Source organism: Eptesicus fuscus, chromosome 23, assembly GCF_027574615.1.
Source record: "Eptesicus fuscus isolate TK198812 chromosome 23, DD_ASM_mEF_20220401, whole genome shotgun sequence".
NCBI classification, from domain to species: domain Eukaryota; kingdom Metazoa; phylum Chordata; class Mammalia; order Chiroptera; family Vespertilionidae; genus Eptesicus; species Eptesicus fuscus.
Genome location: NC_072495.1, coordinates 3,951,456 through 3,978,726, shown reverse-complemented (window position 1 = coordinate 3,978,726; position 27,271 = coordinate 3,951,456). Strand labels below are relative to the sequence as shown.

At 57.4% G+C, this 27,271-nt stretch overlaps 1 protein-coding gene and 1 long non-coding RNA gene across 2 annotated transcripts; one reads left to right on the top strand and one right to left on the bottom strand.

Annotated features, from left to right (window-relative positions):
- Nucleotides 1-4,763: 4,763 nt before the first annotated feature.
- On the bottom strand, nucleotides 4,764-26,914 carry MSI1 (musashi RNA binding protein 1). Its single transcript, XM_054712500.1, has 15 exons — nucleotides 26,856-26,914; nucleotides 26,647-26,687; nucleotides 26,034-26,115; nucleotides 25,858-25,942; nucleotides 22,934-22,975; nucleotides 21,296-21,388; nucleotides 17,696-17,744; nucleotides 16,516-16,598; nucleotides 15,878-15,995; nucleotides 13,373-13,453; nucleotides 12,054-12,110; nucleotides 8,923-8,991; nucleotides 7,995-8,149; nucleotides 7,488-7,551; nucleotides 4,764-6,351 (listed from the first exon to the last, which is right to left on the bottom strand). The coding sequence occupies exons 1-14, from the start codon at nucleotides 26,912-26,914 to the stop codon at nucleotides 7,510-7,512; spliced, it is 1,056 nt and encodes a 351-aa protein (XP_054568475.1). The 3' UTR covers nucleotides 4,764-6,351; nucleotides 7,488-7,509.
- On the top strand, nucleotides 20,192-21,321 carry LOC129148127 (uncharacterized). Its single transcript, XR_008555304.1, has 3 exons — nucleotides 20,192-20,576; nucleotides 20,922-21,044; nucleotides 21,209-21,321. It is a non-coding gene; the product is annotated as an uncharacterized LOC129148127 (long non-coding RNA).
- Nucleotides 26,915-27,271: the final 357 nt, after the last annotated feature.

Below are 27,271 nucleotides of genomic sequence, written 5' to 3'. Positions count from 1 at the left end.
CTCAGACTGCCTCGTCCTTGCTGACCTTGACCTCTGGGACAGCCAGGTGTCCCCGGGAGGCCCCTCTGTCTGAATGCGCCTGATGTTTGACTCCTGATCCCGCTGGGGGGTAAGGGGAGGGGGTTGAGAGAGGAAGATCTCAGAGAAAAGTGCCGTTTTCATCACCGGCCACCTTCAGTGGAACCCTCTCCTATCCTGGGTGCACCTGGCCACTGTCCAGAGGGGGACCCCGGGACTCGGCTCGGGAGACCAGACATGGCCGTGCGGGCTGGCTGAGTCCATGGGCCTCGCCCACCCGCGGCCGCTCGGCCCGGGCTCCTCGTGCTCCCCGCAAACAGGCGCAGGGCGAGGACGAAGTCCTCCACCTGCAAGGGCCCCCCTGTTTCACCTCAAGCCCCAGGCAAGGCCCTCGGGCTGATGAGAGAACACTCGCAGCGCTGAGTAGGCAGATGGGGAAACTGAGGCCCGGAGAGGGGCAGTGGCTGATTTGCTCAGGCCTGATTCTGCCCCCCTTGGCCTCGGGTTTTCCCCCGCCACCTGTCCCTTATCCGTTTCTACATCTGTCCAATAGGGTAGCCATCAGCCAGCCACAGGGGCTATTTCAATTCGTTACAATCAAATAATATTAAACATCAGTTTCTTTCTCAGTTACACTAGCCCCGTGGTCGGCAAACTGTGGCTCGCGAGCCACATGCGGCTCTTTGGCCCCTTGAGTGTGGCTCTTCCACAAAATACCACGGCCTGGGCGAGTCTATTTTGAAGAAGTGGCGTTAGAAGAAGTTTAAGTTTAAAAAATGTGGCTCTCAAAAGAAATTTCAATCGTTGCACTGTTGATATTGGGCTCTGTTGACTAATGAGTTTGCCGACCACTGCTCTAGCGGCATTGCAAGTGTTCGGCCCCTACATGTATGCGGCTAGCGGCTCAGACAGAGACTATTTCTGTCATCACAGAAGGTTCGATGGGACAGCTGGGCAGGATGTCGCAGAGGCGGGTGGGGGCGAGGGGGGGTGGGCGAGGGGGGGTGGGCGGGGGGGCGCTGCTCAAGGAAAGGGAAGGCGTGGCCAGCAGAATGCTAAGTCCCCATGTGGGTTCTTTGGGGTCAGAAGGAAAGAGGACTAGGCACTCCTGTGGGGGTGTCTGGGGAGGGAGGCTCAGCTGGTGCTACCAAGCCCTCTGGCTAAGAGTACTAACTACCATTTAACCGAGCGCTAAGGCTGCCAGGTCCCATGCTGAGAACCTGGCACCGACCTCTGAGGTGGGTCCAATTACAACCTCCATTTCACAGAGAAGACGATGGAGGCTCAGAGAGGTTAAGGAACTGCTCCAGTGTCACACAGCAGGACCAAGAGGTGAGTTGGATCTGGTGCTTACACCACAATATCATCTCATGACAGGGAATTGTAGTCGTGGGTGGGAGTGTGGAAAGCCCCTGGAGGCCAGAGGAGGGTTAGTCCTGCCCCACTTCCCTCCTTCTCCCTCCCCGTCCCCCCTCCCAGCCAGCTGGAGGCTTTCCACAAAGGCAGGCTGCACAAATTCCCACATGCAATTGAACATTCTGTTCCTGGAAAGAGACGGGCTAAGGTGACAGTCCAAACCTCTGCAGGGGACACAGAGGTGGAGAGCTTTGCTCAAGCCCCTGCACTCTGTACCATGACCTTCTGCTGCCCCAGGTTCCATGCACAGGTGTGTGCCACACGGCTTCTCCCAGCCTGGGAAAAGCACACGCTCCAGTGGAAAAAACAGCTCAGGAGAGCTTCTGGCTCCTTCAGGTGACGGCATACCCACACCCCAGCAAGGTCACACTGGCCCGGCCCCTAGAAGACAAGGTTCCTGCTTCCAGGAAATGCTTAAAAGCAGCTACCGTTTGGTGAGTGCTTCTGTGTGCCCGGCACTGTGCTACGGGCTCTATACACATTGTTTTTCAGCCTTAGTCTTCTGGCCCAGCCTTTACTGTTCCATCACCTTCCCCTAGTTACAGATGGTAAAACAGGTCCAAAGAGCTTAGGTAACTTGCTTAAGTTACACAGCTTGAGACGGGTGGAGATAGGAATTGAACCTGTGTGTGCCTGCCTTTTTGTCCAGGGCTCTCTTTAATAATAATGACAATAATAATAATAATAATAATAATAGCAACAAGAGCAGCAGCAAACATCCTTTGAGTACTGAGAGCTTTACACAGGTTAGCCTGCTATCAAGTGCTATTACGGATGAGCAAACTGAGGCAGCATACCAAAGTACCTACACCCTTTTCCACACCCAGAGTCACCATCCTCAGCATCTGGATTTTTATGACTCTCCTAACTTTTCTAGCGGCATCCGTTCTCTACCTCTCTTGTCCATCCACAGAAAGATATTCTGGATATTAACCTCTCCTCGGACAGATGATTTGCAAATATTTTCTCCTGTTCCTCAGACTGCCTTTCACTTTGTTGTGTCCTTGAATGCACAAAAGTTTTCACGTTTGAAGTAGTCCCATATGTCTATTTTGTGTTTGTTGCCTGTGCTTAAAAAAAATTATATGTATCCCCAAAATTATATATAATTACATATATATATGGTATTGATTTCAGAGAAGAAGGGATAGGGAGAGAGAGATAGAAACATCAATGATGAGAATCATTGATCAGCTGCCTCCTGAACGCCCCCTACTGGGGATTGAGCCCACAGCATGTGCCCTGACCAGGAATCAAACCGTGACTTCCTGGTCCCTAGGTCGACGCTTAACCACTGAGCCACGCCGGCCAGCTGTTGCCTGTACTTTTTAATGTCGGTTCCAAGAAATTATTGCCAACTCAAACGCCATGAAGCTTTCCCCTACGTTTTCTTCCGGGAGTTTCATAGTTTCAGATCTTAAATCTAGGTCTTTAATTCATTTTGAGCTAATTTTTGTGATGGTGTCAGTAAGGGTCCGGCTTCCTTCTTCTGCATGCAGATGTCAGGTTTTCCTAACGCCATTTGTCGGAGGCTACCCTTCCACATTGCTGCCCTTGGCGAAGATCGTTTGCCCATATTAGTGAGGGTTTATTTCTGGTTCTCTTTTCTGTCCCCTCGGCTCGTCTGTCTGTGTCTCTGTGCCAGTACCTCCTTGTTTTGATTACTATAGCTTTTGTAACTTATTTTGTTTTTTTTTATTTTTAATTTTTATTGATTTCAGAGAGGGAGGGAGAGGGAGAGAGAATCATTGGCCGGCTGCCTCCCGCACGCCCCACACTAGGGATCGAGCCCGCAACCCGGGCATGTGCCCTTGACCAGAATCAAACCTGGGACCTTTCAGTCCGAAGGCTGACGCTCTATCCACTGAGCCAAACCGGCTCGGGCTGTAACATATTTTGAAATTAGAAAGTGTGAACCACCAACTTTTTCAAAATTGTTTGGACTGTTTGGGGTCCCTTGAGATTCTGTATGAATTTTAGGATAAATTTTTATATTTCTGCTAAAAATGCCACTGGGGTTTTGATAGGTATTGCAATGAATTTGCAGGTCGCTTTGGGTAGTATGGACATCTTAACAGTATTAAGTCTTCCAATCCACGAACATAGGATCTTTCCACTTATTTGTGTCTTAATTTCTTCCAGCATTATCTTGTAGTTTTCACTGTACAAGTCTTTCACCTCTTTGCTTAGGTTCGTTGTTTTTAAATGTACTTTTCTGATTCATTGTTAATGTGTAAAGACACAATTGATTTTTGTGTGATTTTTGTATCCAACAACTTTGATGAATTCTTTTATTAGTTTGTGTTTGTGTGTAAACTTTAGTGTTTTTTTTTAACATATAAGATCATGTTATCTGCAAACAGATAATTTTACTTCTTCCTTTCCAATATGGATGGTTTTATTTCTTTTTTTGTCTAATTGCTCTGGGTAGGACTTCCAATACTATGTTGAATAGAAGTGGCCAGGCCCAGCTGGCATGGCTCAGTGGTTGAGCTTCGACCTATGAACCAGGAGGTCATGGTTCGATTCCTGGTCAGGGCACATGCCCTGGTTGTGGGCTTGATCCCAGTGTGGGGTGTGCAGGAGGCAGCCAATCAATGATTCTCTCACATCACTGTTTCTCTCTCTCCCCTTCCTACTTTGCCTCTGATCTGAGAGAAAAAGCTTTCAAGGAGAAATTTGTAAAAAATATAACTACAATGTCATGGTCACGTCTAACAAAAATAAGACCATTTTCAGAGGTTTTTGTCTCAAAATGTCTTTTTTTATAGTTTTTCCAAATCATATCCAAATAAGCTACATGTTTTTTCTTTTTTTTAAAATCCTCACCTGAGTATATGTTTTTAAAATATATATATATTTTAAATTGATTTCAGAGAGGAGGGGGAGAGATAGAAACATCAATGATGAGAGACAATCAATAATCTATCGGCTGCCTCCTGCACGCCCCACAATGGGAATCGAGCCATGACCTCCTGGTTCATAGGTTGACACTCAAGCACTGCACACTCTGAGGGTATGTTTTTACTGCTTTTTAGAGAGAGATGAAGGGAGAGAAACATCCATGTGAGAGAAACACTGGTCGGCTGGTCGGTTCCCAGGGATCACCAGCAGCCTGGATATGTGCCCTGACTGGGAATTGAACTTGAAACCTTTTGGTGAGTGGGACGACGCTCCAACCAGTTGAGCCCCCGGCAGGGCACGTTTCCGAAGGAGTGAATCCAATACTGTTCCGGGAGGAAAACAAGTGAAAATGGTCATGGGCAATAGACCTGGCTGCACACACAGACACAAAACACTCCCAAGCCTAGGACCGTTTTCAAATAATTTATTAGGAATTTAAAACTGGAAATAAATCCTGGAAAAAGAAGTTACAGATGTGGAGAGAAGAGACACCGGAGGGTGGTAACTTGCTGGCTTCAAAACACCATGTAACATCTTTTTAAAAAAATTCCCCAAACAAATCAGAAAACGGAATTCCAGGGCCCTGAGCCCATGGGTGGGCCGAGGAGAGAGGGGTGGGGGCGGGGGCGTCACAGGAAGGGAGGAGGGGAGAACTAAGTCTCTCAGGACTCGGCTCGAATGTGTAGAAAATTAAAAATAAAAAACAATAAATTGCAGCTTCTCTTTTATTAGGAAACATTTAAAAAAAAACCACGAACAGCCGCACATCTCAGTAACAAAGATTATTGCTTTGTGTTCTCAGGGCTAATAGGTTAAGCACCTCACACAGACGATGAACTCTCCAAAGGGTCTAAGTTGGGGATTGGGAAGGAGGGGGCGCCGGTCCCCGGCCTCAGGCCTGGGGGGGACACCGAGGGGCGAGGGGCCCCGGCCGGCCACACCAGCCTGTCCCCGTCAGGCCCTGAGCCTCTTTCCTCTGCAGGGGCTCTGGCCACGGGCCCATCCTGGTGAGATACTTCAGTGAGAATGTGGGGGTTCCCTGAGAAGCCCTTTGCTTTCCCCTGGGTCCGCCCCTTCCCCAGTGCCCCCCCCCCATGCCCACTCCGGGGGGCTCAGAGCAGAAACCCTGAGGCCCGACCCAGGCAGGGGCAGGGGGGGCCTTTGGAGAGCTAATTCCTTCCCAGCAGGGACTCCAGGCGAGCCCCTCTCTTCCCTCGCCCCTTGCCCCCACACTGGGTTTTCGGGGTGAGCAGGCCCAAGGCCTTGACCCCTAGGGCCTGAGAGAACGGGCCTGCCTCGGCCACAGAGGCGGCCTGCAAGCTTACAGTAACGGTGTCTGAGGCGGGGCAGACGGGGCGGGAGACCCTGGCTGGTGGGCAGGCGCTGCCCTGGCCCGGGCTCTGGGCGGGTGGGGCGTCACCTCACAGTATTTACATATGATACAGGACGGGCCCAGGGGCTCGGCCTGGCCACGTCCTCTCCGGCCGGGCAGGTGGCCAGGGGCCCGCACCCACGGACACGTTTGTTCTCAGCTGGTGGGGGCACCTGGCCCTTTGCCCCTGCGGCCTGGGGCTTCACATTCACAAACCTAGAAATAGTTTAAAAAACAGTTTCTTTAAAAAAAAAAAAAAAGGGGGGGGGGGCAGAGAAAAGGAGGGCACATGAGAATAGAAGCCGGTGGGCCGCACCCCGCAGGCCCTGCTCTAGCTGTGCACCTACAAAGCTCTGGTGGGTCCTGGGGCGCCCAGAGGGAGGGGCGCAGGCCCCACAGGGGAGACCGGGGCGGCGGGGGCAACCGGCTAATCCAAAATAAATAAAAGCGGGGGGCGGGCAGGGCGGGAGGGGGCGGTTAGTAGGGGGCCAGGCTGTCCAGGGCAGCAGGGCAGGGGCCGGGCCGGGAGTGGGGGGCAGGCAGTAGCGTCCGAGTCGCGGGGGGAGGGGGCGGCGGCTGCGGCTGAGGTGTCCCGCCCCCTCGCTGGCTCGCTCCTGGTCCTCAGTCAGCTGCAGGGGGCGCTGTAACACAGAGGGAGGCCATGGGTGCCCCCAGGCGTCCAGCCTCCATAACCCTTTACCCCCCCCCCCCCCCGGGGGCCCCCAGAACACAGGTATCCGCCCCCTCCGTGCACAGGCCTCCTTCCCTCCCAGGTGAGCTTTGCTCACATGCTTTGCACTTTGGGTTCCCAGTTTTGACCGCTCTTTCCCTAGATTTTAATCGGCTGGGTTTATTCAAAGGTCACCTTCTCAGAGATGCCTTCTCTGAGCCCCTAAAGTGGCCCCTCACACCATTTAGAATTATCTCACTGGATTTGAAAAAAAGGAACTTGTTTTAGGGTTTCAAGCCACTTGTTTTAACCCCTCACCCCAGGGTATGTTTAGTGATTTGAGAGAGAGAGAAACAAGGATGCGAGAGAAACATGGACCAGCTGGTCCCGGATCCACCCGACTGGGATTGGACCTGAAACCTGACCTTGTGCCCTGACCGGGAATCAAACCCGCAGCCTTCTGTTGTGCAGGACGAGACTCCAACCCACTGAGCCACGGCCAGGGCTCACTTGCTTTCTGTCTGTCACATGTCCCTCTTTCCTGGAATACTGCTCAACAAATCGTTGTTTGAATGAACGAATAAAAAAACGAAAGGTCACTGGTTCACACACCCCCGGCCCCGGCCCCGGTCTGGCCACGCACTGCATGCTGGCTGTGAGCAGGGTTCTCTCTGCAGGCATGCAGCTGCCAACAGCCCTGCTCGGTTGCTGCGTATGCCCATTGCATGCACACACCCACAGAGCTAACCACTCGCCTTCGGATGGGCAATTCAGTTATTTGCAGTTTTAAAAATAAATGCCTAGAAGTGGAATCGGTGGGTCAGGGGGGTGAATGTTTAAAGGCTGGCTAGAGCCCTGGCCGGTTTGGCTCAGTGGATAGAACGTTGGCCTGCGGACTGAAGGGTCCCAGGTTCGATCCCAGTCAAGGGCACATGCCCGGGTTGTGGGCTCCATTCCCAGTAGAGGGTGTGCAGGAGGCAGCCGATCAATGATTCTCTCTCATCACTGATGTTTCTCTCTCTCTCTCCCTCTCCATGTCCCAGGCTGGGCTCCCGGAACCAGGCTCCCCAGGATCATCCCCATCCCAGGCCCCTGCCACCTCCTCACCTCTGGCCACCTGTCTCCTGCTTCAGTGGTACCCATTGGTGAAAGCTGTGGCAATCAAGGGGCCCTGGAAAGACAAGAATTTGACTCCTAGATTCCGGGGGGAGCAGAGAAAGCCAGGGCCCCTTTTCTCCCGCAGGACACCGGAGGTGAGGCCCAGGTCCTTCCGGGCCCTGCCCGTGTCACGCCCACTGCAGACCCACTGAAAGGTTCTCCAGGGTGGGCCGGGACCTGCGTATGGCCATAGAAGCGGTGCCCTTGTTAAAATGAGCCCCACCCTCCCCTATGCTAGCAGCAGCCCCCGTTGGGGCAGAGATGGTGAGTCTTATTTGCACAATATCCCCGTGCCCGCCCACAGCGGGCGACCGTTAAAGGCCCACTGAATGAATGCGGACTCCTGTCGCTCTTGGCGACACTCTCATTCATTGCCCCTCGCCTCCCTCTGCCCCGCAGACACACAAGGCCTTTCCCTCCTCCAACTTTGGGGGTCCTCCGGGACCAGCCACTCACCCCAAGACTGTGGCCAAAGCCGGTGCTGGGGGCGGGGCTGGCAGCACTGATGTAACTGCTGACCCCCGAGTCCTGGTTGGCGGCCCCATAGAGCTCAGCCATGGGGCCGGGGCTGGTGGTGCCCAGGAAGCCCCCTGTGCGGCTGGGGGTTGAACCTGGAGGGGGAGCCATCGTCCAGGGGTGAGAGCCTGGCAACCCAGAAAGAAGACAGTGATAGCCCTGGAGCCTTCAAACCTGCTGCACCCACCCCTCCCTCGACCCCTCCCTCTGCCTCATCCCATCGGGGCCTGTGGGCCCACCTCCTGGAGGTCCCCCCAAGTCCATCCACCCCACCAGCCCTAGCGCAGGCCCCATGGTCTGTCTGGCCACTCAGCGGCCTCCTCACTCATCTCCAGGCCTCCTGCCCGAGCCCCTTCAAGCCATTCCCTGCGCAGCTTGTGTGTTTTCTAAAAGCACGTCCCTCCGCTACTTAAATGCTCAGTGTCTGCCCAGGACCTGGCTGCTCCTCCCGCTTTCCCCGCACCCATTCCTGCACTCCACACACGCTGACCGCCAAGCCTTTGCACACGCTGTTCCCTCTGCCGGGAACTCTGTTCCTCCTCTTTGCCTTCAAATTGAAAGTGAAGTCCTTCCTCCCAGATGCCATCCTGAGGCCTGGGAGCTCCTCTGTACCCGCCTCCCCCAGAGGAGCAGGGTCACCCTCCAGAATTACTGCCGTTTAATGCCTGATGCCCCCCAGCCTCTAGGCTCCGAGGACAGAGAGCTGCCGGCCTTCGTCCCGGCTGGCTCGCCAGGTGCCCAGCTAACCCTGGATGGGTAAATACGTAAACCCCTCTAAAAAGGGGGGGTGGTGGCTGCCTCCCTCCCCTCTAGACTTCCCTGCCCCCTGCACCCCCTCCCTTGCTTCCTGTACCCCAGAAGGCCTTACCTGTTCCTCGAACCACAGCCGCCGCCGCCGCCGCGGCCGCCATTGGTCCGTAAGCGGTGAGAGGAATGGCTGAAAGGAAAGGTGCGGGCACTTCAGGGTGGCAGGTGCGGGGACACACCTCACCCCCCGCAGAGGGCGCAGTGCGGCCCCCGGGTCCAGGCAGAAAGGGCGCCCGGAGGCCGCACCGGGCCCTGACCATGGAGCGGAGGGACAGTGGGAGAGAGGATGGCTGCCAGCCCCCGGCTCCGCCTCTGCTCCCCTGGACTCAAGGGCCACACTCATGGGGGGGGGGGGGCACCTCGGCCCGAGCTGCTCTGAGGGTTGCCCACAGCTGCCCCTGCTCCAGAGGGCCCTTGGCCCAAAAGGGGTCACCCAGCCCGAAGGAAATGGGAGGTTTGGCCCTCTTCCCACCCAGACTGCCTGGCACCGGCCCTTTGCCCCAAGTGCAATGACGGAGGTGCAGGCCCAGAGCTCCCTGCGAGACCGACTGGCCGAAGCCACAATGCAGTCGAGGCCTCACTCCTGCTTTGCTCCTCCTGCCGCCGGGCCTGCTCCCCTCTCCCCTCTCCCCTCTCCGGAGAGCATGTCCTCCCTAAACTGTGCGCATCCAAAGTCCTGCCTCGGGGCCCCCTGACCACAGCCAGCCCAAATCCCCTCAGCCCCTCTCGGGTTCCCTCTTCAGACACAGGCATCTGGCTATTCCCTTTGTTTGCTTTCTCCCTCCCTCCGGACCCTCCACAGTGCCTGGCACCCTGCCTGGCACACAGCAGGTGTTTAGTAAATGTCCACTGAAGGAGTAGAAGGGACCACAGCTTCAACAACAGGTTGGCTGGAGCCTGGAGTTCCCTGGGACTGGGGTGAGCGCCCCCTGCTGTTTGGCTTTGTCACTGCAGCCCCAGAGAGGCTGCAACTCTGCCCCGAGCCAGGGTCTGCAGCGTTGGCATTTGCCCTCTCCCATCCTAAGATGCGCCCCTTGGGGCTGTTTGAGTCACCCTAACCCTGAACTAGAACTGGGGCTAGGGATCCCTGAAAAGGCCCCTGGGAATCCTGGCGTGGCCATTGGGCTGGGACTTGAAGTCTGGGACAGAGCAGCTCCCACACGAGGAGGAGGCTTGCTGAAGAGCTTCACATACTAGCAGTCGGCTTCTTCTCTCAGATGTCACCTCCTCCGAGAAGCCTTCCCTGACCACTCTCACTACCGCTGCACCACATCTCCGTTTTGTCCTCCTGGAATGTCTCACCCCCTGAAAGTATCTTATTTACTGGTTTGCTCGCTTATTGCTTCTCCCGCCACAGCTCCAGGAGGGAGGACCTTCCCGAGCTCACTCACTGCCGTGTCTGCACAGCTGGGAGCAGCATCTGACGTGATGAATGTCTATTAAATGCATAACCGAGGAAAGTTCAGACCCCAGACTTCTAGGAGGGACCCCTCCCCGGCCAAGACAGCCGAGGGGGCGTTTCTCCCCTCCGTTCTCCAGGGGCAGGGGCTGGGCTCTGAGGTCTGTTCTTAGGCACCTTCAGGCATTCCCACAAGGCACGCGTGTGGCCAGTCCGAGCTGGTGCTTCTCACCACGGAGAAGGGCTGCTCACTTGCCTACTGAGCATTTGCTTCCTCTCTAGACGGCAAGTTCTGTGGCCGCAGGGCCCGGCAGTGTCCCACACAGTGGGTCCTCAACACGGAAGATCCCTTTCTTCTCCCCCATTGCTGGTCAAACCCCCACTCTGCTCAGGGAGGAGCCTCTTTCACCCCACCTTCAGGGTTCTCTACTCCCTCCTCTTTCTACACCCCATGTTTCCCTTCCCCTTCTCCACTTGGGGGGACCCCTGAGCACCCCTTGGAAGGAAGGTCTCATCGAAAGCAGCATCCATCCTCCACGCATGGCAGGTTGGGGGGAGTCCGGGGTGTGGGGGAGGGGGAAGCAGGTCGAGCAGAGAAACCCCTTGCAGCCCACCTCACCTGTGAGCACCCTCCCTTCCCCTCGGCCTGGCCCCCAGCTCGGCGCTAGGCTGATGCGTCCACAGGAAAGCTCCGGTTGGAGAAATGGCCCGTGGCCGAGCACCTTCACCCCACTTGCCCAGGAGTCCCAAATGGGCAGCCCGAGGCCTGGCTTTGCCCCTGAATAGGTCTCGTTTGGCCCGCAGTGGTTCAAAAACTTGGAATTTGTTGCCAACACTTGAAAATACAGTGGAACCTTGTTTCTCGAACATCTCGCTTCTTAACCTGACAACCCTTTCGTGCTGACACCTGTATGATCAGCCACGCATCTCTCACGTGACAAACAGGAGAGGATGTTCGAACGAGTCAGTTTACCACTGTTAACGTCTCAGGACATTGCGCTGTAAATATTTTCGTGGGTTTTTTTTTGCTTTTGTTGCTGCTTATAATTATTGTGAAATTTTCACTTTTTACTATATATTTCCTTTCCTTTTTGTTAAATTTTCATCTAAATTTCACATTCTTTTTGTTTTTAAAGTGTTCATTTATAGATGAGATATTCTAACAGACAAGTACTGTATAAAAGAAAGGTTAAAACAGGGAACCATTTGGGGGTCTGGAACGGATTAATTAAATTTACATTGTTTCTAAAAGTGATTTGGTTTTTCAACAGCCTTCCGGAAAGAATGAAGTTCGAGAAACGAGGTCCCACTGCAATTGGAAAATTCATTCGAAAGCAAAAGCCGGGTTTCTGGCTTTTCTTGGAAAATGAGATCCAAATGGACTGGGTGGGCATCCTCTCCCCGCAGGGGTCAGCTGAGGCGTGGCGTGCAGGCGTGCCCACCCATTTGCCCAAGTGCCCACCTGGCCCGTCTGTCTGAGTCTGAGCCCTGGCTTCTTCACCTCTGCGTCTCGGAGCCTACGTGGTGTGTGACATGGGAGGCCTAGAGAAATGGCTGCCAAGTGGATGAACGAGGGACTCTGCCTCCATCTGCTGGGCGTGGCCCTAGCTCCACCCTAAGGGCCGTGTAGCTCCACAGACTGGCCAGCGCCCAGGCAGAGGCTGCACCCCCACAGCGGGAGGGCTGGCGGGCAGGAGAGGAGAGTCCCACTATCCCTCCCCCAGGGGAGGTTCCTGAGTCCTTCTCTTCCGCCCCACGTGGCCTGCGAGGTGTACGAAATCCGAGCAACTGACCTGTAAGCTCGGGGAGGACTGGGGCGCTCGGGAGAGGGGTCCGCTCTACACGGAATTCTAAAATGAAACGTAAAACAGCTTAGGAAGATGCAGGGGAGGCCCCTCAGGCATGGGCCAGGGGGACAAATGCACCCACAGGGACACTGGGTGGGGGCAGGCCATGCACAGGACCCCAGAGCTGGGGATGGGGAGAGCTCGGTCCCCGGCAGGCCAGGGTGGGGGAGGAGACAGACACAGAGAGGAGAGACAGACAGACGCAGGAAGAGTGAGTAGAGTTGCCACCTATACCCTGGGCACGGGCAAAGCTGGTCCTGCACACCCCCTACTGGGGATGGAGCCGGCAACTCAGGCATGTGTCCTGACCAGGAATTGAACCATAACCTCCTGGTTCATGAGTCAAGGCTCAACCACTGAGCCATGCCTGCCAGGCTGATGTTTCTTAAAAGGCTTGAGATTGCACCTCAACATCCCCCAGAATCCTCCAGGACTCTACTATTTTTGCGGGGGAAGGAGGAGCTGGGGAAGCAGCGTTGGTAAAAGCGATGACCTAGAGCAGGTCAGGCTCAGATGGGCTCCCAGCTCCAGAACTTTCTAGTCGAGTCATCTTAGCAAGTCACCTCTCCCCTCCGCTCTGAGCCCATTTCCTCACCTACACAACGGGACGTCAGCCCTCCCCCATGAGGTGCTGTCGGGGTCAGACAACAGAACGTGTGCACAGGCAGCCCGAGGGGCTGAGGCACGCGCTGAGGGACCCTCTGAAAACAAGACCAAAAAAACAAGAGCCTTGCAAAAATGTGATATCTCAAAGAAAACAACACGGAAGAGTCATCCTGGGAGAGTTCAAAACTTGGCTGGGCGTCCTGCCACGTATTTGGAGGCAGAGAGTTGTTTTTACTTTGAATTACAAATGAGGGTGCCGAGCATCATGCTTTTAAATTGCTTTCAGCATCTGGGGTCTCAGTGGCCCTGCTGGCCTCGGAAGGCTCAGCGTAGCACGTGGCACTATCCGTGTGTCCAGAAAGACACACCCGTGCGCCCTCTGACCCAAGCCCAGTGCCCTCTGTGGTGGAAGTGGCAACCCTGCGTGGGGTGGGGAGGAGACAGGAGGCCGGCCTGGGCGGGAACTGCCCCCAGCTTCTGGGGAGGGGGCGGAGGGGGTGGTGGGGAGAGGTGCTCCTTCCTCAGACATGCCCTTCCTTCCAAACGTCCAGCAGGCAGCCCCCCAGCCCCAGCCATGCACCCCCAGACACCGCCCTGAGGAGTCAGACTGCCTGGGAACCGGGGACATGCTGGCAGCAGAGACGCCGAACCGGACTTACCGGGGAACTGGTAGGTGTAGCCGGGAGCGAGGCCCGTATAGCTCCTGCTGGCGTAGGTCGTGGCTTGGAAACCGGGGTAACCTGATGGGGCAAGGGGACTAGTGTCAGATGCCTCACCGACAGCTCGGACCCTGAGCAGCGGGAACGCTGAGCCGCTCATCTCCCTCCCACCTCATCTCCCACGTAACAGCCAGTCACACGTACCGGCCCCTTCCACATGCCAAGCCCTGTGCCAAGCCCACCGCACAACTTTTCTGCTTAAACCTCATCAGAACCCTAAGCAATCGTTACTCCTGGGAACCCCATTTTATAGTCAGAAAACGGAGGCTCAGAAGAGAGGGGACACTTCCTGGCTAAGAGTAATTCAAACCCTTGCCAAGGCCCTTCATGCTCCGGCTCCTGCCGCCCGCCCACCCTCATCTGACTCTGTCCCCCGTCACTCTGCTCCAGCCACGCTGACCTGCCTACTGTTTCTCAGCTCCCCAAGCTCCTCTCCACCTCAGGGCCTTTGCATGTGCTGTTCCCTCTGCCTGGAACCCCTCCCCCCCACCAGGTTTCCACATGACTGGGTCCTTTTCACTGTGCAAACCTTAGCTCCATGTCACCTCCTCAGAGAGGTCACCCCACGAGAGTTACACCCTGGCTTCTCCCTCCCACAGCCCTGGCGATCACTGTCTGAATCTACTTCAGAATTTAAGTGCTGACTTTCTGCTCCCCCATCTTTTCCTTCTGAATCTCCAGCACCAGCACGGTGCTTGCGTCTAACAATACTGGAGCTGTGAACCAAAGGCCTAGAGGAACAGTAACGGTGTAAATGGGATCCCGATTCAGATCTGACGGCTCCACGTCACTCAGCCGCCATTCTCACCGCCTGTTAGAGGACTCCCTTTCTGTTTTCAGTCTTTAAATAGGATAAAAAACAAATCGCCTGGAAAAGAAAACTTTCTCCATGTTCCAGATCAAAGGAGGCTAAAGAGACAGGACAGCTAAAGGCAAGGCGTGCCTCTGGCCCGGGGCTCGTCCTGGAGGCAAAAACATGCTCTAGAGACATTACTGAGCCGACTAATGAAGTCAGAGACAGGTGGGCCAGATTAAAATGCCCAATCAATATAAATGTATACGCTGACAATTATTGCGTAGTCTCATGAAAGAATATCCCTAATCTTAGGAAACACACAGTGAGGTATTTAAGGGTAAAGGGCCATAATGCATGTAATTTACTCAAATGATTCGGGGAAAAATCACAAGTGTATTTATTATGTGTGTGTAGACACATGTATGGAGAGAGAGGGGGAACAGAGGGAGAGGGAGAGAGAGAGAGAGAGAGAGAATGACAAAGTAAGTGGGTATAATGTTAATAACAGATGAATCTGGTAAAGGGTATATGGATGTTCTGTGTGCTACTTCATGTTTTCAACTCTTCTGAAAGTTTGCAACTACGTCCACATAAAAAGTAAAAAGAAAAAACCACCCAAAACTTCAAGAGAAGACCATGCGCCGTTTGGAGGGTGCTGTCCTCACCCGCCCCATCTGTGACCCCAAACCTGGCCCTCTAGCCACATTATACCCCCCTCCTCGGAGTTCCCAGCGCACCCCTCCCCGTCCCCAGCATAAAGACCCCTTGTACTAGTCTCTTTCTGTGTGTGCACATCTTGTCTCTCAGGGAAACTGAGCTTCCTGGGGGCCCAGCTCAGACTTTCCACCCTCAATCGTGGCCCCCAAGTGGTGCTGATCCTGCTCAACTTCTGAGGCTCACGCAGCCTTCCCCTCCTCCAGGGGACCTCCCCGACACGCGGGTGGCTTTAGGTTCCTCTTTGGGCTCCCACTGCTCCGTCCTCCGTGGTGACACTGCCAGTTCCCTCCTGTCTCCCACGGGATGGGAAACCCCATGAGGGCAGGCGCGGCCTCTCGGAAGCTGCTCAGTATCAGCTGAATGAACAAGCAGCAGCCTTTTCTCCCTTCCCAAAGGCCTGCGGTGGTTTGTACGCGCTGCTCCCGCTGCCTGGAGCACGTTTCCCTTCCCTTTCCCGAGCTCCTACGTGATCTGCAGACTCAGCTTAAATGTATCTTCTTTTCTGGCTTCTTCAAGTCTTGGTTAAGTGCCCTATGACCCCTGCTCCCGTGGCACCCTACACTTCTCCATCCTAAACCCATGTGTTTATGTTACTACTGGTTTGTTTTCCATGCCAAACCATAAAGGTCCAAGGACAGTCACTGCTGTGCTGCTTGGCACAGTGCTTGGCATTTACAGTTGCTCAATACCTGTTTACTGGATGGATGAATGGATGGATGGACAAGACCAAGTAAAGAGCAGCTGGACCATTCTTTTGGCCACCACCAGAGGGCAGTGCCCCACAACAAACTACCCCACCTTTGGCAGGCCGGGCGGACCTGAGGCCCTCGGTCCCCACTCCCACCCAATGACTCCAGAGCGATACCACACTCAAGCAGCCCTGGGAGCAGTTCTGGGCAGGAAGAAGCTGCAGGTGCAGGCCTGGCACATACCCAGCATGCCGATGCCCAGCATGAAGGCATCCATTCCATAGGGCATGACTCGAGACCTCCCCCGGGCCGAGCCGGTCGGCGACATCACCTCTTTTGGCTGAGCTTTCTTACATTCCACCTGCAATGAGACCTGGCCGTCAGTTCCTCCTGCAGTCCCAGGGCCCCCGGCCCTCCTGTTCCCTGGCAGCCTCTTCACTGTTCATTTCAGTTGCCGTGCACAGAGCGCTCATTATGTGCGAGGCACTGTGTAAACGGCGATGCAGGCAATAGATCATGAATGCTCACACCAACCCAATCGTGAGGGTCCTATGGTCACTCCCATTTTACAGATGAGGAAATTGAGGCTCAGAGAGTGAAAATCATCTGCCCAATGACTAGACTAGCAAGTAGTGGAGTGAGGATTTCAATCCATGCTTTTTTATTTTTTGCTCCCCCCCTCCTCCCCCGCACATCCAACCCAGGCTTTTTAACCACCATAGGACACTGCCTTGCTATCCGATTGTCAGGGTGTGGGGAACTGATTCTACCCACTGACTGAGCCCCTCGGCCTGCCTCCAGAGCCTCTGAGCGCCCCTGGCTGGCTCAGCCAGGAGCCAAAGTCTCTCTCGGCACCTCCACCCTGTCCAACCCCAGCTCACCATTTTGTTGTTGATTTCATGGAAATGAATTTCACACACTTTCTCCACGATGTCTTCACTCTCAAACGTGACAAATCCGAACCCTAGAGGGCAAACACAGGGTGAGGACCGGGCTCAGGGTCCAAACCCAGCCCCAAGTCATACCAACACCACCCCCCCTCTCTCGCAGGGAGTGTCTGAGCGTTCACAGAGGCGCTGCCCTCAGCCCAGGAGCCTCTCAACACCTGCTGAGACGGTTTCTAGTTCCAAATCACAGACGTGAAAACCAAGGCTCAGGAAAGTGAAGTGATTTGCTCAAGATCACACAGCGAGAGAAAGGGGCTGAGCTCTGATGAAATTCCACTCCACGTGCCTTTCTCCTCCTCAGATGCTTTCCAAAGCGGAAGGGAAGGACACACACAGACAGACCCTAATGCAAACTCACACAGAAGTGTACACACCCAAACATGCCTGTACAGTCACACTCATACAGGTAGGCACACACACGCACTCCCAAACACATAAAGACCCCTGTGCACAGTACGCAGTCGCCCTGATACAACAGACATACACCAACGTCCAGACACTGACACCTTCACACGCAGAGACCCACACACAGCGGCACCCCCCCCCCCCCCCCCCCCCCCAGAGCAGGTTAAAGGCCCAAAGTCCTGGTGCCCCAGGGACTGGAATGGGAGTCTGAGAAGGCAAGGCCTTTGGGAGAAAAACAACCAGGCTGTGCAAACACTGTGGCCTAGATGCTCCCAGGTTCAGGGGCAAGGGGGCTGGGGGCTGGGCTCCGCCCGAGGGGGTGGGGGGTGGAGGGCAGTGGTAGGAGCAGACTGCCTGGGGCTTTGAGTCAGCAAGTCAGCCTGACCCTGGGGCGGCCTGGCCTGCGCTCTAGTTACCAGGGACAAGGTAAGCCCCAGTATAGACACTGGCTGGGCAGACAGCAGGCCGAGTCGGGGGGAGGGCTCGGCTGGGGGAGAGTCTGCTCCTCTCGGGTGTCTGCAATTCTGCAAGTTTCTAGCACAGGAAACGGCGGGACAAAAGCCTTCTGTACGGCCAGGCCCTAGAGAGGATGCAGATCCTCAGGGATAGGATGTCAGGAGGAGAGATGAAAGGGCAGCTGTGACCTGCAGCCCCCTGGCTGACCACAGGCCCCCAGCCTGGCCTGGAAAGGGGGAGGGGCCACACTCACCTCGGTGCCGGTTGGTGGTTTTGTCAAACATCAGCATAGCATCATCCACCTGAAACAGAGCCATTTTGTTGTCGGAGGACCCACCAGATACCAGGGGGCCCCCATAACCCAGGAGCAGGGCCTCCCCCACCTGTTCCGTTCCCTGCTCCCCAGCCCAGGCTTTATCTTAAACCTGCTCCCCGCGCTGGGGACAACTTTCTGCCCGAAACCTCAACTGGATGCCACAGCAACCCCTTCCAACCACCAGTTCCCAATGGACCAGCCAGCAAATATTAAGCGCCAAGTATGTGCCTGGCACTTTGTCCCACAATCCTCTCCACAGTCCCTGCACGTTAAGATCCTCGTTTTGTACACAAGGAAATGGGATCAGAGAGGTGAAGTCACCTGCCTAAGGTCACACAGCAAATCTCAGATCAAGTCTGGGAGGAAGAGGCACTGAGTGGGCACTGGAGGAGGAAATACAAGATCAAGACCCGAGATGGGGAAGCAAAAGCCTCTTCCCTTTTTGCAAAAGGCCAGGAGGACAGCAGCCCCTGCAGCCAGTCTCAACTCCCCTCTCCCGGTACGAGCTTTTCCTCTAATTGAGGTTTCCTTTTGCTAGAGGCTGTAATTAAACCAAGCAGAGTTCAGTGCCTGGGCTGCTGGCCTCCCACTGGCTGGGGGAGGGGCCGGGGCTGAGGAAAGGGGAGGGTCTACCCTCTCCTCCCTCCCTAGGACCCCCGGCTTCTCTTCTTGCTACTCCCTCACGGCATCCCCTTGGATCCTTGGTCAGCCAAAGGTCTTAGCTCCCCTCCCACAGTCCCACCTCCTTCCCTCCGCCTGCATCTGGTGCATCCTGCGGGCCCCTTAATTCTCCGGCCAATGTCAGCTAACTCGTGGGGTTAAGCGAAGGCCTGATTCATCCTTGGTGGAAATCAAGGGCTGCCTCTGTTACCCCTCCATTGCATTCCAGCCGCTGATCCCCCTTCCCCCGCCCCCCCCCTAACACACACACAAATGGTCACACACCCAAGGGATGAAGGAAACGTCCTGAAGCCGGGGCACAGCTTCTCCCCCACTCCCTTCGCTTTCTTTCCCGGCCTGTCATGCGCCTCCTTGAAGGAAAGGGCAATCCCTGAACAGGGTGGCCGTCCAGCTCTCACAGGCGCCAAGTGGGACAGAGCCTCTGACTCCCCCCTGAGGGAACCAGGACCCCACCGAGCCAGGAGGTAGCTGGGTCCCTGAGACTCAGAAGGAAATGACTCTTCCGGCTCCGGTGGCCTTCTGGGGAGCGTCACCCTCACTCTCAGCCTTAAGGACCCACCCGCTCAGGACCCAATCCCAAATCTGCTCAACTCTGCCAACCAGACAGACACTGCGGCTCAGCACATCCCCCACCCCTCGGCCACGGGAGAGAGGCCCATCAAGGAGACCCTGTGTATACAAGCACAGGCTCTGAATTCAAATCCTAGGCCCTGCACTTTGCTGGTGGGTCATCTGGGGCAAGTGGCTCTGTGTCTCCATGACTCAGGTTACTCATCTGTAAAATGGGTGTAAGAGTGCCGTATAGGGAGGAGTGAAATGAGAGAGTGCATGTAACACTCAACTCATAGCACCTGGGATACAGTAAGTGCTTAATAAATAATGACTATTGTTATTACCTTATCACGGAGGGGCTTGCCCACAGCCACAGGGGAGGGGGCGAAGCTGGAGAGAGCACCCAACACCACTGCCTTGGAAGGTTTCACGCGAACAGCGCCGGTGCCAGCTGTTACCATAACCAACGGACTGAGCGTCTTGACTTGGGCTCAATAATTATTTTTTGGATGAATGAATGAATGAACTAAGAACCAGCCCTCTAATACGACAGCTTTGAGTTCCTGCCTGATTCACAAATTGATTTCAGCCCAAATCCACAGCGCTTTTTGCCTTCCTCTACCCAGTCTCCCAACCCACCATCCCGGACCCCCCGGACCCTTCAACCTGAGTTCTGGCTGGACAGACCCAGGTGGGTCCTTGGGGTCGAGGCCAGGGCAGGGAGCAAGGAAGGTGGCTGGGGGGCCAGTGGACCGCCCCCCCCCCCCCGCGTCCCCTCCTGGGGCCAGCTCCGGGGAGAGCGGCTCCCAGCCCGGTGTCCTTAATAGGCTTTGGTCTCCATGGGAACCCGAGGGCAGGGGGGCTTGGGCAGGGGGAGGGGAGGCGGCCGGGCCTGCTGACCAGTGGGAGCCGCCAAGTTCGGCCGCCTCTAAGCCTGAGTGGCAGCCATGGCGGCTGACCATTGTTCCCCCCTCGGCGGCGGCCCCCCGATCCGGGCGGGGGCCCCCCCGCCGCAGGGCCCTTGGCATTCCCGGCTGTCCCCCGCGCTCCCCGGCAGCCTATTCTCCGGCTCCCCCTGGCCTCCCCGGGCCGGTTTCACATGCCAACGCCGATTTAGGCCCGAACAAAAGACGCGGCCGCTGACGGCTTCTCCTGGGGCCCGGTTGCCATGGCGACGCCGGCCCCGGGGGCAGGCGGCCTCCAATCACAGCTGCTGGATCAGATTAGTGCGAGCTCTAATGCGCGGCGCTCAGACACAAAGACACCCCGCCGGAGCGAGGGGCCTGCTGCCTCCCAGGAGCGTCCTTCCCTCCGGGCCCGCCGGCCCGGCCCTCCGGCCCGGACCCAGGTCCCCACGCGGGCGCCTGGGCCTCGGCCTCTGGCCCCCACGCCGCCAGCATCCGCTGGCCCGGGGACCTCCCACCCTGGAGACGGGGAGCTGGGAACTCACCCAGTCGCCGACTCACATCCTATTTCCCAAGCCACCTTCTTTGCCCTTCGCCCAAAGGGAACTGCAGATGCCTCGATAGGACAGTAGAGACCCAGCCTGTAGCCTGTCTCGCGCAGGAGCCGATCAGGGACCCCGGTACTAAGCACACAGTCCTACTTCATCCTCAGATTGAAACTTGGGTCCCCCTCTTTGCCATCTCTCCATGGAACCTTGACTCTGACATTGCTCACCTTTCTGGGGACATCCTATGGTCTGATGTCACTACATCTCATAATTCACAAACAGCCCAGAAATTAAAGCATCTCAGAGCAGAGAGCCAAACCTCTGGGCCTGATCTTCAGCAACCCGCCCCCCCCCCCCCATAAATGGGTAGAGGATCAGCCTCCCTCCCCAGCTCCTGTCCCAAACTCCCACCTGTGCCAGCGGAGTGCTCAGTGCAATTGGGAGCCCTATTTATTGCCTCCTTATCATCCTCCCCAGGAAGGAGTGGGGGAAGGTGCAACCGCCCATGGCCTGGACAGGTGCAAGCTCCCAGGAGGCCCAGCGGGTGACTGGATTGAACTGGCTACAGGAGAGCAGCCTCCCTCGGGAGAATGGAGATAAGTAAGAGAAAAACACGGGAAGGGCAACAACAGAGAGCTACTGTGTGGCTTCTGTCCCTGGGGATGTGTCCAGAGTGTGAGGCCCACAGAGAGGCCAGGGGCCTGAACAGTGGGCTGGCCTTGCCTCACCCTCAGAAGGACCCTCCCCTTTTTCACCTTTTGTAGCCACTGGAGTGACCTGGCTGGACTCTGCTCACTGCTGACCAATCCCAGGCTTTTCCCACCCCCGGCAAGCCCCCCGATTTCACCCACCTTCCCGAACTGCTCAAAATATTGCTTCACGTCCTCCACCGTGGTGTTCACTGACAGCCCCCCGACGAAGATCTTCTTCGTTCGAGTCACCATCTGCCAGGGGGAGAGGATGAGAAAGTGGGCATCTGAGTCCCGTGGCCCGCCACCAGCAGGGGCTCCCGCCCTCCTGCCAGGGCGCCAGCTGACAAGCTCTCTGTGGCCCCAGCTACTCGGAAGGTCCCCCCTGAGCTCCCCCTCGGACCCCCGCCTCTAGGCCTGTCACCGGCAGCTGTGCACCCCACACCCTGGCTGGCTCCAGTGTGCCTCCCTCCTGCCTCCCTCCCTGGGGTCTTACGGGGAAAAATGCCTTCCCTAAAGACCACCACAGAGAAGGGGTGGGTTAGTGACCCAGACCCACATACAGCCTGACTTAAAGACCCCACCAGCTCCCCCTGGGAGAGGCCAAGGCCCATCACAGGGTCCCCCTAAACTCCATGCCCACCTTTTCCTCATCAACCTCCTCCCAATCCAACCTCTGGCAGCCCTGTGGCCCCAGTCCTGTTTTAGGAAGAACACATGGTCCTAATTACCCCAGGAGCGCATGGCTAATCCACAGCAATTCCCAGCCCCATCCTAACACTAAAGCACCTTCTGTCACCAAACTGCTTAATGGAATTAACCCAGTTCCGACCATGTGCTCCCCGGCGCGGCTGCCTTCGAATACCTGCTCCGTGACTGCCTTCCGGCCCTCTGCCGGGCCCCTCCAGAGGTGCCCCTCTCCTGCCTCTTCCAAGCTGCCCCTCTCCCCTCGCTGCGGCAGGAGCTGGGCACCACGGCTCAGGATCCTAAAGCATCTTAGTTCCCACCACCCCTCCTGCAGAGGAGAAACTCAGACCTCCTGGAGAGGGACCTAGTCCCCGGACACTTGATAAGTCAGCAGACACAGGGTCCCTGTTCTGTAGCCAGCCTTCCTCTCTGTCTCCGCTATTCAACTGCTTAAAAGTTAAGATCCGGCTCGTTGCCCTGGGGCCTGGAATAGAATCTTAGGCCTCTGCCCTGGACCAAAAGTTTTGAGTGCTCTATAGCTCAACTGCTGAGAAATCTGTTTTCCTTCCGCACACCCAGAAAAATGTGCCACGGCACCAGGGAGAGAGAGCACTGGGGAGGGCAGCCACGGTCTCCAAGCTGAAAGACAGCAGGTGATGGACGCCAAGGTCCCTTCCCCCTCCTCAAGCCCAACACATCCAGAGGTAGCAGGGTGACAGGGGTCAGAAGCAGCTCCCGGCCCTACTCTAGCTCAGCCTCAGGGGGTAGGTCTGTCCTGGATTTGACCCCCAGAGGCGCTGGGAACAGAGGCTGTGATCTCTGAGGTCAGAATTCCACTCAGGGTCCAAACCAAACTGGCTTCAAATATAGGACAATGAGTCCCCTGAGCGGTTCCCCTTATTCCAACACATGCAGCCCCTTCCCAGGCTGCCCCAGGGCACAGAGGGAAAGATGATACATGGTGTCTTCAATCTACAGAGCAAGGATATCGAGAATCCTCCTTCCCCCCATCCCAGTCCATACAGAGGTCCCGAAGCATCTTTCATAGAAAGGAATGCTGGGAATATCTCTGCCCTCCGTAATAGAGCTCCTCCCAGACAGACACACACCTACCTTAGGCTGTGCTCTCCGGGGAAAGGCCACCTTGGGGTCAATCTGAAAGAGAAGGGGCCTTGGTTATCACACATTGATGGGTGACCACACAACTCTCAGCCCTGAAGACCTTCTCATCCCAGGACACAGAGGTGACAGAAACCAGCCTCTAGCAGGAAAGTGGAGTGATCAAGCATTTAGGCCCGAGAGCCAGGCTACGGGGTTCAAATCCCTCTTAAGGTGCTTCCCAGCTGTAAAGACCTTAGGCAAATTACTTAAACTCTCTGAGCCTCAGGGTCAAGCTCACCTGCAAAATGGACAGAGAGTAACATCCACCTCCTAGGGACATCTGCAGGTTACAGGAGATAAGGCTTGCAAAGCACTTGGCATGGTGTCTAGCTTACAGCAAGAACCCCCCAAAAGTAAGCAAAGTCTTACTCCTTTAAGCGCCAGGTATTCTGAGGACCTTCCCAGTTTAACTGACTTCACACAGACACCTGTCTAGGCGAGGCACGCAATTCAGACTTTTGAAGGCTTGCGAATGGGAAGCCTTTGCTTCCAGATAAGAGTTCATAAACCACCAGGAATGGACTCAGTTCTGTTTCCCTGATATTATCGACACCTCACAGCTCTCCTTGAGGGGTGCACACAGCCAGCTTGCTGAGAACGAGGCTGGGCCTGGGGGGAAGCCGAGCCCCGGCTTTGGTGACGTGCAAGGCCATAGGACGTGGACTCAGAAATTCTGGGCCCCTGGCCAAGCCTTGATCTTGGGAACTTGCCTGGCCCCTCTGAGCCTCAGTTCCCTCATCTGCAAAGTGGGGACAATCACATCCACTTTTCCCAGGGGCAGCTGGGGGAAATCACATGAGCTAACGTGGGGGAACGCGGTCCTGTGGGAACTGCCCTTCACTGCACAAACAAAGGTGCTATTGCCGTGGGCCACCTTTGCCCTTGGCTGTGAACAACAACCAGAAGGGAAAGGCAGCATGCATCTGGTTATGCCGGGGTGCTCCACCTGGACTTAGAAACAGCAAAAGGCAGGGCAGGGGACCCTGCGGTCAATGCAGGACCTATGAGGCTCGGTCATTCCAGAGCGGCCTGGCACCCACATGGGTGGACACCATTCAGAAGTTCACCAGCCAATCGCAGGCAAGAGCTATCTTTTCCCAAAGTTCCTTCTGTTCAAAACTCAGCCTTGTTCTAGGCGACCGGCTCTCTGCCTGAATGGCACAGACCAAGGACCAGCTTCCTCAAGGCTCCCCCCCTGGAATTCGCCCACAGAGAAGGGACCTTCACAATCCATGCGAGGGCAGTGCCTCCCTCCCAGAGTCCCACTCGGCTCCAGGGAAAATCACAGCTGACCATTTTCCCCGTCTGAAGGTGTGATTTTGTACATATTTCCTCCTCCCAAGTCTCCCCAGCCACCGGAGCACACCTCAGTCAGCCCCCCCTCCCCCCACGCAGACCCCACCCCATGGGGAGATGAGATGGTACCCAAGCTCCGTCCAGCAGGCCCACATACACCCTATCCCGGATACGCCCCACCTCCACTCTGACTCACAGCTGGCAACATAAGTAAAACCCAACAAGTAAATAAAAGGTGAAAGTCAGAACCCAAAATAGACTCCCCACAATAAACCTCCCTCCCACCACCCCTAACTCAGGCCAGAGAATGCCAAACTCCAGGCCTTTGCCCCCGAGTTCTAAATCTCAGAAGGAGGCCACCTCACCCTCCTTCCTCCCCTCTCTTCTTGCCCTTATCAACCTTCCATTCCCCCGGCCCCAGCCCCAGCATCTCAGCACACAGAGGTACAGAAGCCACCGTGCATTCTGAGGACAGGGGATGGCAGGAGAACAGGCAGCTCGATGGCAGATAATCACCAAAAAACAATAGGCCACTGTCTCTCCATTCCCAGCTTGGGTCACTCAGGCTGAGCCAAGAAGATCCTTTCAGAGCTGCAAAGTTGAGGCCTGGCCTCATCTGCTCGTCACTGGAGCAGGAGTGGGAGCCCTGGCGGAGATAACAGGAGTGGGGACGGGCGGTAACTTAACAAATTCTTGGGCACAACCAGCTATTGTTGCAGGTAAACAGGAGCCAGTGGCTGCCCCAAGCTGGGAGGCCCAGGCCTGGAGGAGAGTGGGGGAGTGTGGAGAGGGATCACACTGTCCCGGCCCCTTGGCAGATGGTCTCCCCAATCACAGGTCACCCCACCACAGAGGAACCCCTCCTAGCACTTTCTCCTTTTCCCTCTCCCCTTGAGCCAGGGCCTGGGCCCGCGCCCCCCTGCAGGGCCCAAGACACCGGGGAGCAGTGGGACAAGAGCAAAAAACGCTCCAGCAGTTGGAATACCAACCAGGCCGCTCATCCCCAGCCCCAGAAGGGTTTCTCCAGGCAAGCTGGCTCCCTTCTCCTGAGCCCTTCCTGGGTAAAGCGGGTCTGGGTCTTCCTCACAAAGCAAGGAGTTCATGGGCCAAAAGTCAGGGGAGGGGGAGGAGGGTGGTTTAGGGATGCGTTGCCATTGGTCTGGAATGAGGGGGTGTCAGAGCCAAATACTAGTTGCAGTTCACAGAAGCCACGGGGTGGGTCCCTGCAGCCCTGACTCACCCAATTTGGGCCAGGGGAGGGCCCTAGCCCCAGCCCAGCCTCCTCCCGGAGGCCTGAAGAGGAGCACCTATGGGGGCGGGGGGCAGGGAGGGGGGCAGCTGAGCCTTCCCTCACCTACACCGGAGGGGCTGGGAGATGTAGCATCTCCGAGCAGGCCTGGGTTTTTTCTCTTGTCTGCCTTCAACTCTGGTGACAAAGTTTCAGAGCCTGGCAGCCCTTCTGCTCAGAAAACTCCCTCCTTCCTTCGGGAGCCCGTCCAACTGTCCCCCGGGGAGTCCTGACCCTCGCCTCCGGCGGCCCCCCTGTCCCCAAGGACCCCCCAGCGGCGAGGGCCACTCACTGTTTTGGAGTCGAGCTCGTGCCGCGATTGCGCCAGCACTTTGTCCACCCCCGCCTGGTCCACGAACGTGACGAAGCCGAAGCCCCTGCGCCGCGGGGAGGGAGAGGCAGATGGTTACCGGGCGGCGAGGGGCGGGGGGCGGGCAGCGGAGCAGGCGGGGCGGGCGAGGGGCTCACCTGGATCTCTTGGTCAGGGGGTCCCGCATCACCAGACACTCCTTCACCTCCCCGAACTGGCCGAAGTATTCGCGCAGCCCTTCTGCAACCACACACCCGCCTTCGCACCGGCTCGGCCCCGCGCCCGCCCCCTCCCCGTCCTTTGCCCCCGGTGACCCCGGCGCGGCCCCGCCGCCCCCGCGCCCGGCGGCCGGCGCGCTCCGGCTGCCCCCCCACCCGCCCTCCCCGGACTCCCGTGCAGGCTCCGGGCGCCCACAGGGGCCCCAGGAAGCGAGGGCCGCGCAGGGCTGGAGGGGGGACGACTCCGGCCGGTTCCCGCCGCTCGGGGAGCCGCCTCACAAAAGTTTGAGCCGCAGGTGCGAGCGGAGTTGGCGCTGCCGCCGGCGGGTCCCGGGGGCCCGGCCCACCCTCCGGTGCCCCCCGAGCCCCCGGTCTCCTCCCCTCCACCCGCTGGGCCGTGCGCGCTCGCCGATCGCCCCGCGCTCTCGGGGTCCCGGGCGGGGCGCGGAGCAGAGCGCGGGGCGCCGGGGTCAGCGGGGCGCGGGCCGAGCCGGGGGTCCGCTCGGGCGCCGGGTCCGGGTGCCCTGCGGCCGGCGGCGCTCCGCTCGCTCACCCTGCGTCGTCTGCCAGCTGAGTCCCCCGATGAACATCTTGCTGCGGGAGGAGGAGAGACACAAAGGGCCCGCGTGAGCGCCGGGAGCCGGGGCGCGGGGGGCGCGGGCCCGGGCGCCGGGGAGGCCCGGCCCGACCCGGATCGGCCATGTTGGCGGGGCCGGGGCGGGCGCGGGCCGGGCAGGCCGGGCGGGCCGGGCCGGGCCGTACCAGGGGTCGTGCGGCGAGTCCGGGGAGGCGAGGCCGGGCTGGGGCGCGTCAGTCTCCATCGGGAGCCGCGGGCGGCGCGGGCAGCGGAGCGGCGGCGGCGGCGGCAGCGATCGGCGCGGGGCAGATGAGGTGCGCGGCGAAGGGGGCCGGACGGACAGGCCATGCTGCCCCCTCCCCCGACCCCGCTCGGGCGGGCGGGCGGGGACGGCCGAGGGGAGGGCCCGCCGGGGGCCGACCTGCCGGCTCCTCCCCCCGCCGCCCGGCGCGCATAAAGCCCCGCGCTCGCCCGCGCGTCCCGGCGCCCGCGGAGGCGGCGGCGCCCGGACCCCGCTCCGCCGGGTCCCCGGGTCCCCGAGGGCGAGAGAGACCCCGAATCCCGCTGCGGGCCGGGGCCGGGGCGCGGTCGCACCCCACCC

Coding starts and splice junctions, on each gene's coding strand:
- MSI1 (XM_054712500.1), bottom strand. CDS start 26,914: ATGGAGACTGACGCGCCCCAGCCCGGCCTCGCCTCCCCGGACTCGCCG. Junction 15,996..16,515: donor ATGAAATCAACAACAAAATG/GTGAGCTGGGGT, acceptor GTCTCATTGCAG/GTGGAATGTAAGAAAGCTCA. Junction 12,111..13,372: donor CTACACCTACCAGTTCCCCG/GTAAGTCCGGTT, acceptor GTTTCATTTTAG/AATTCCGTGTAGAGCGGACC.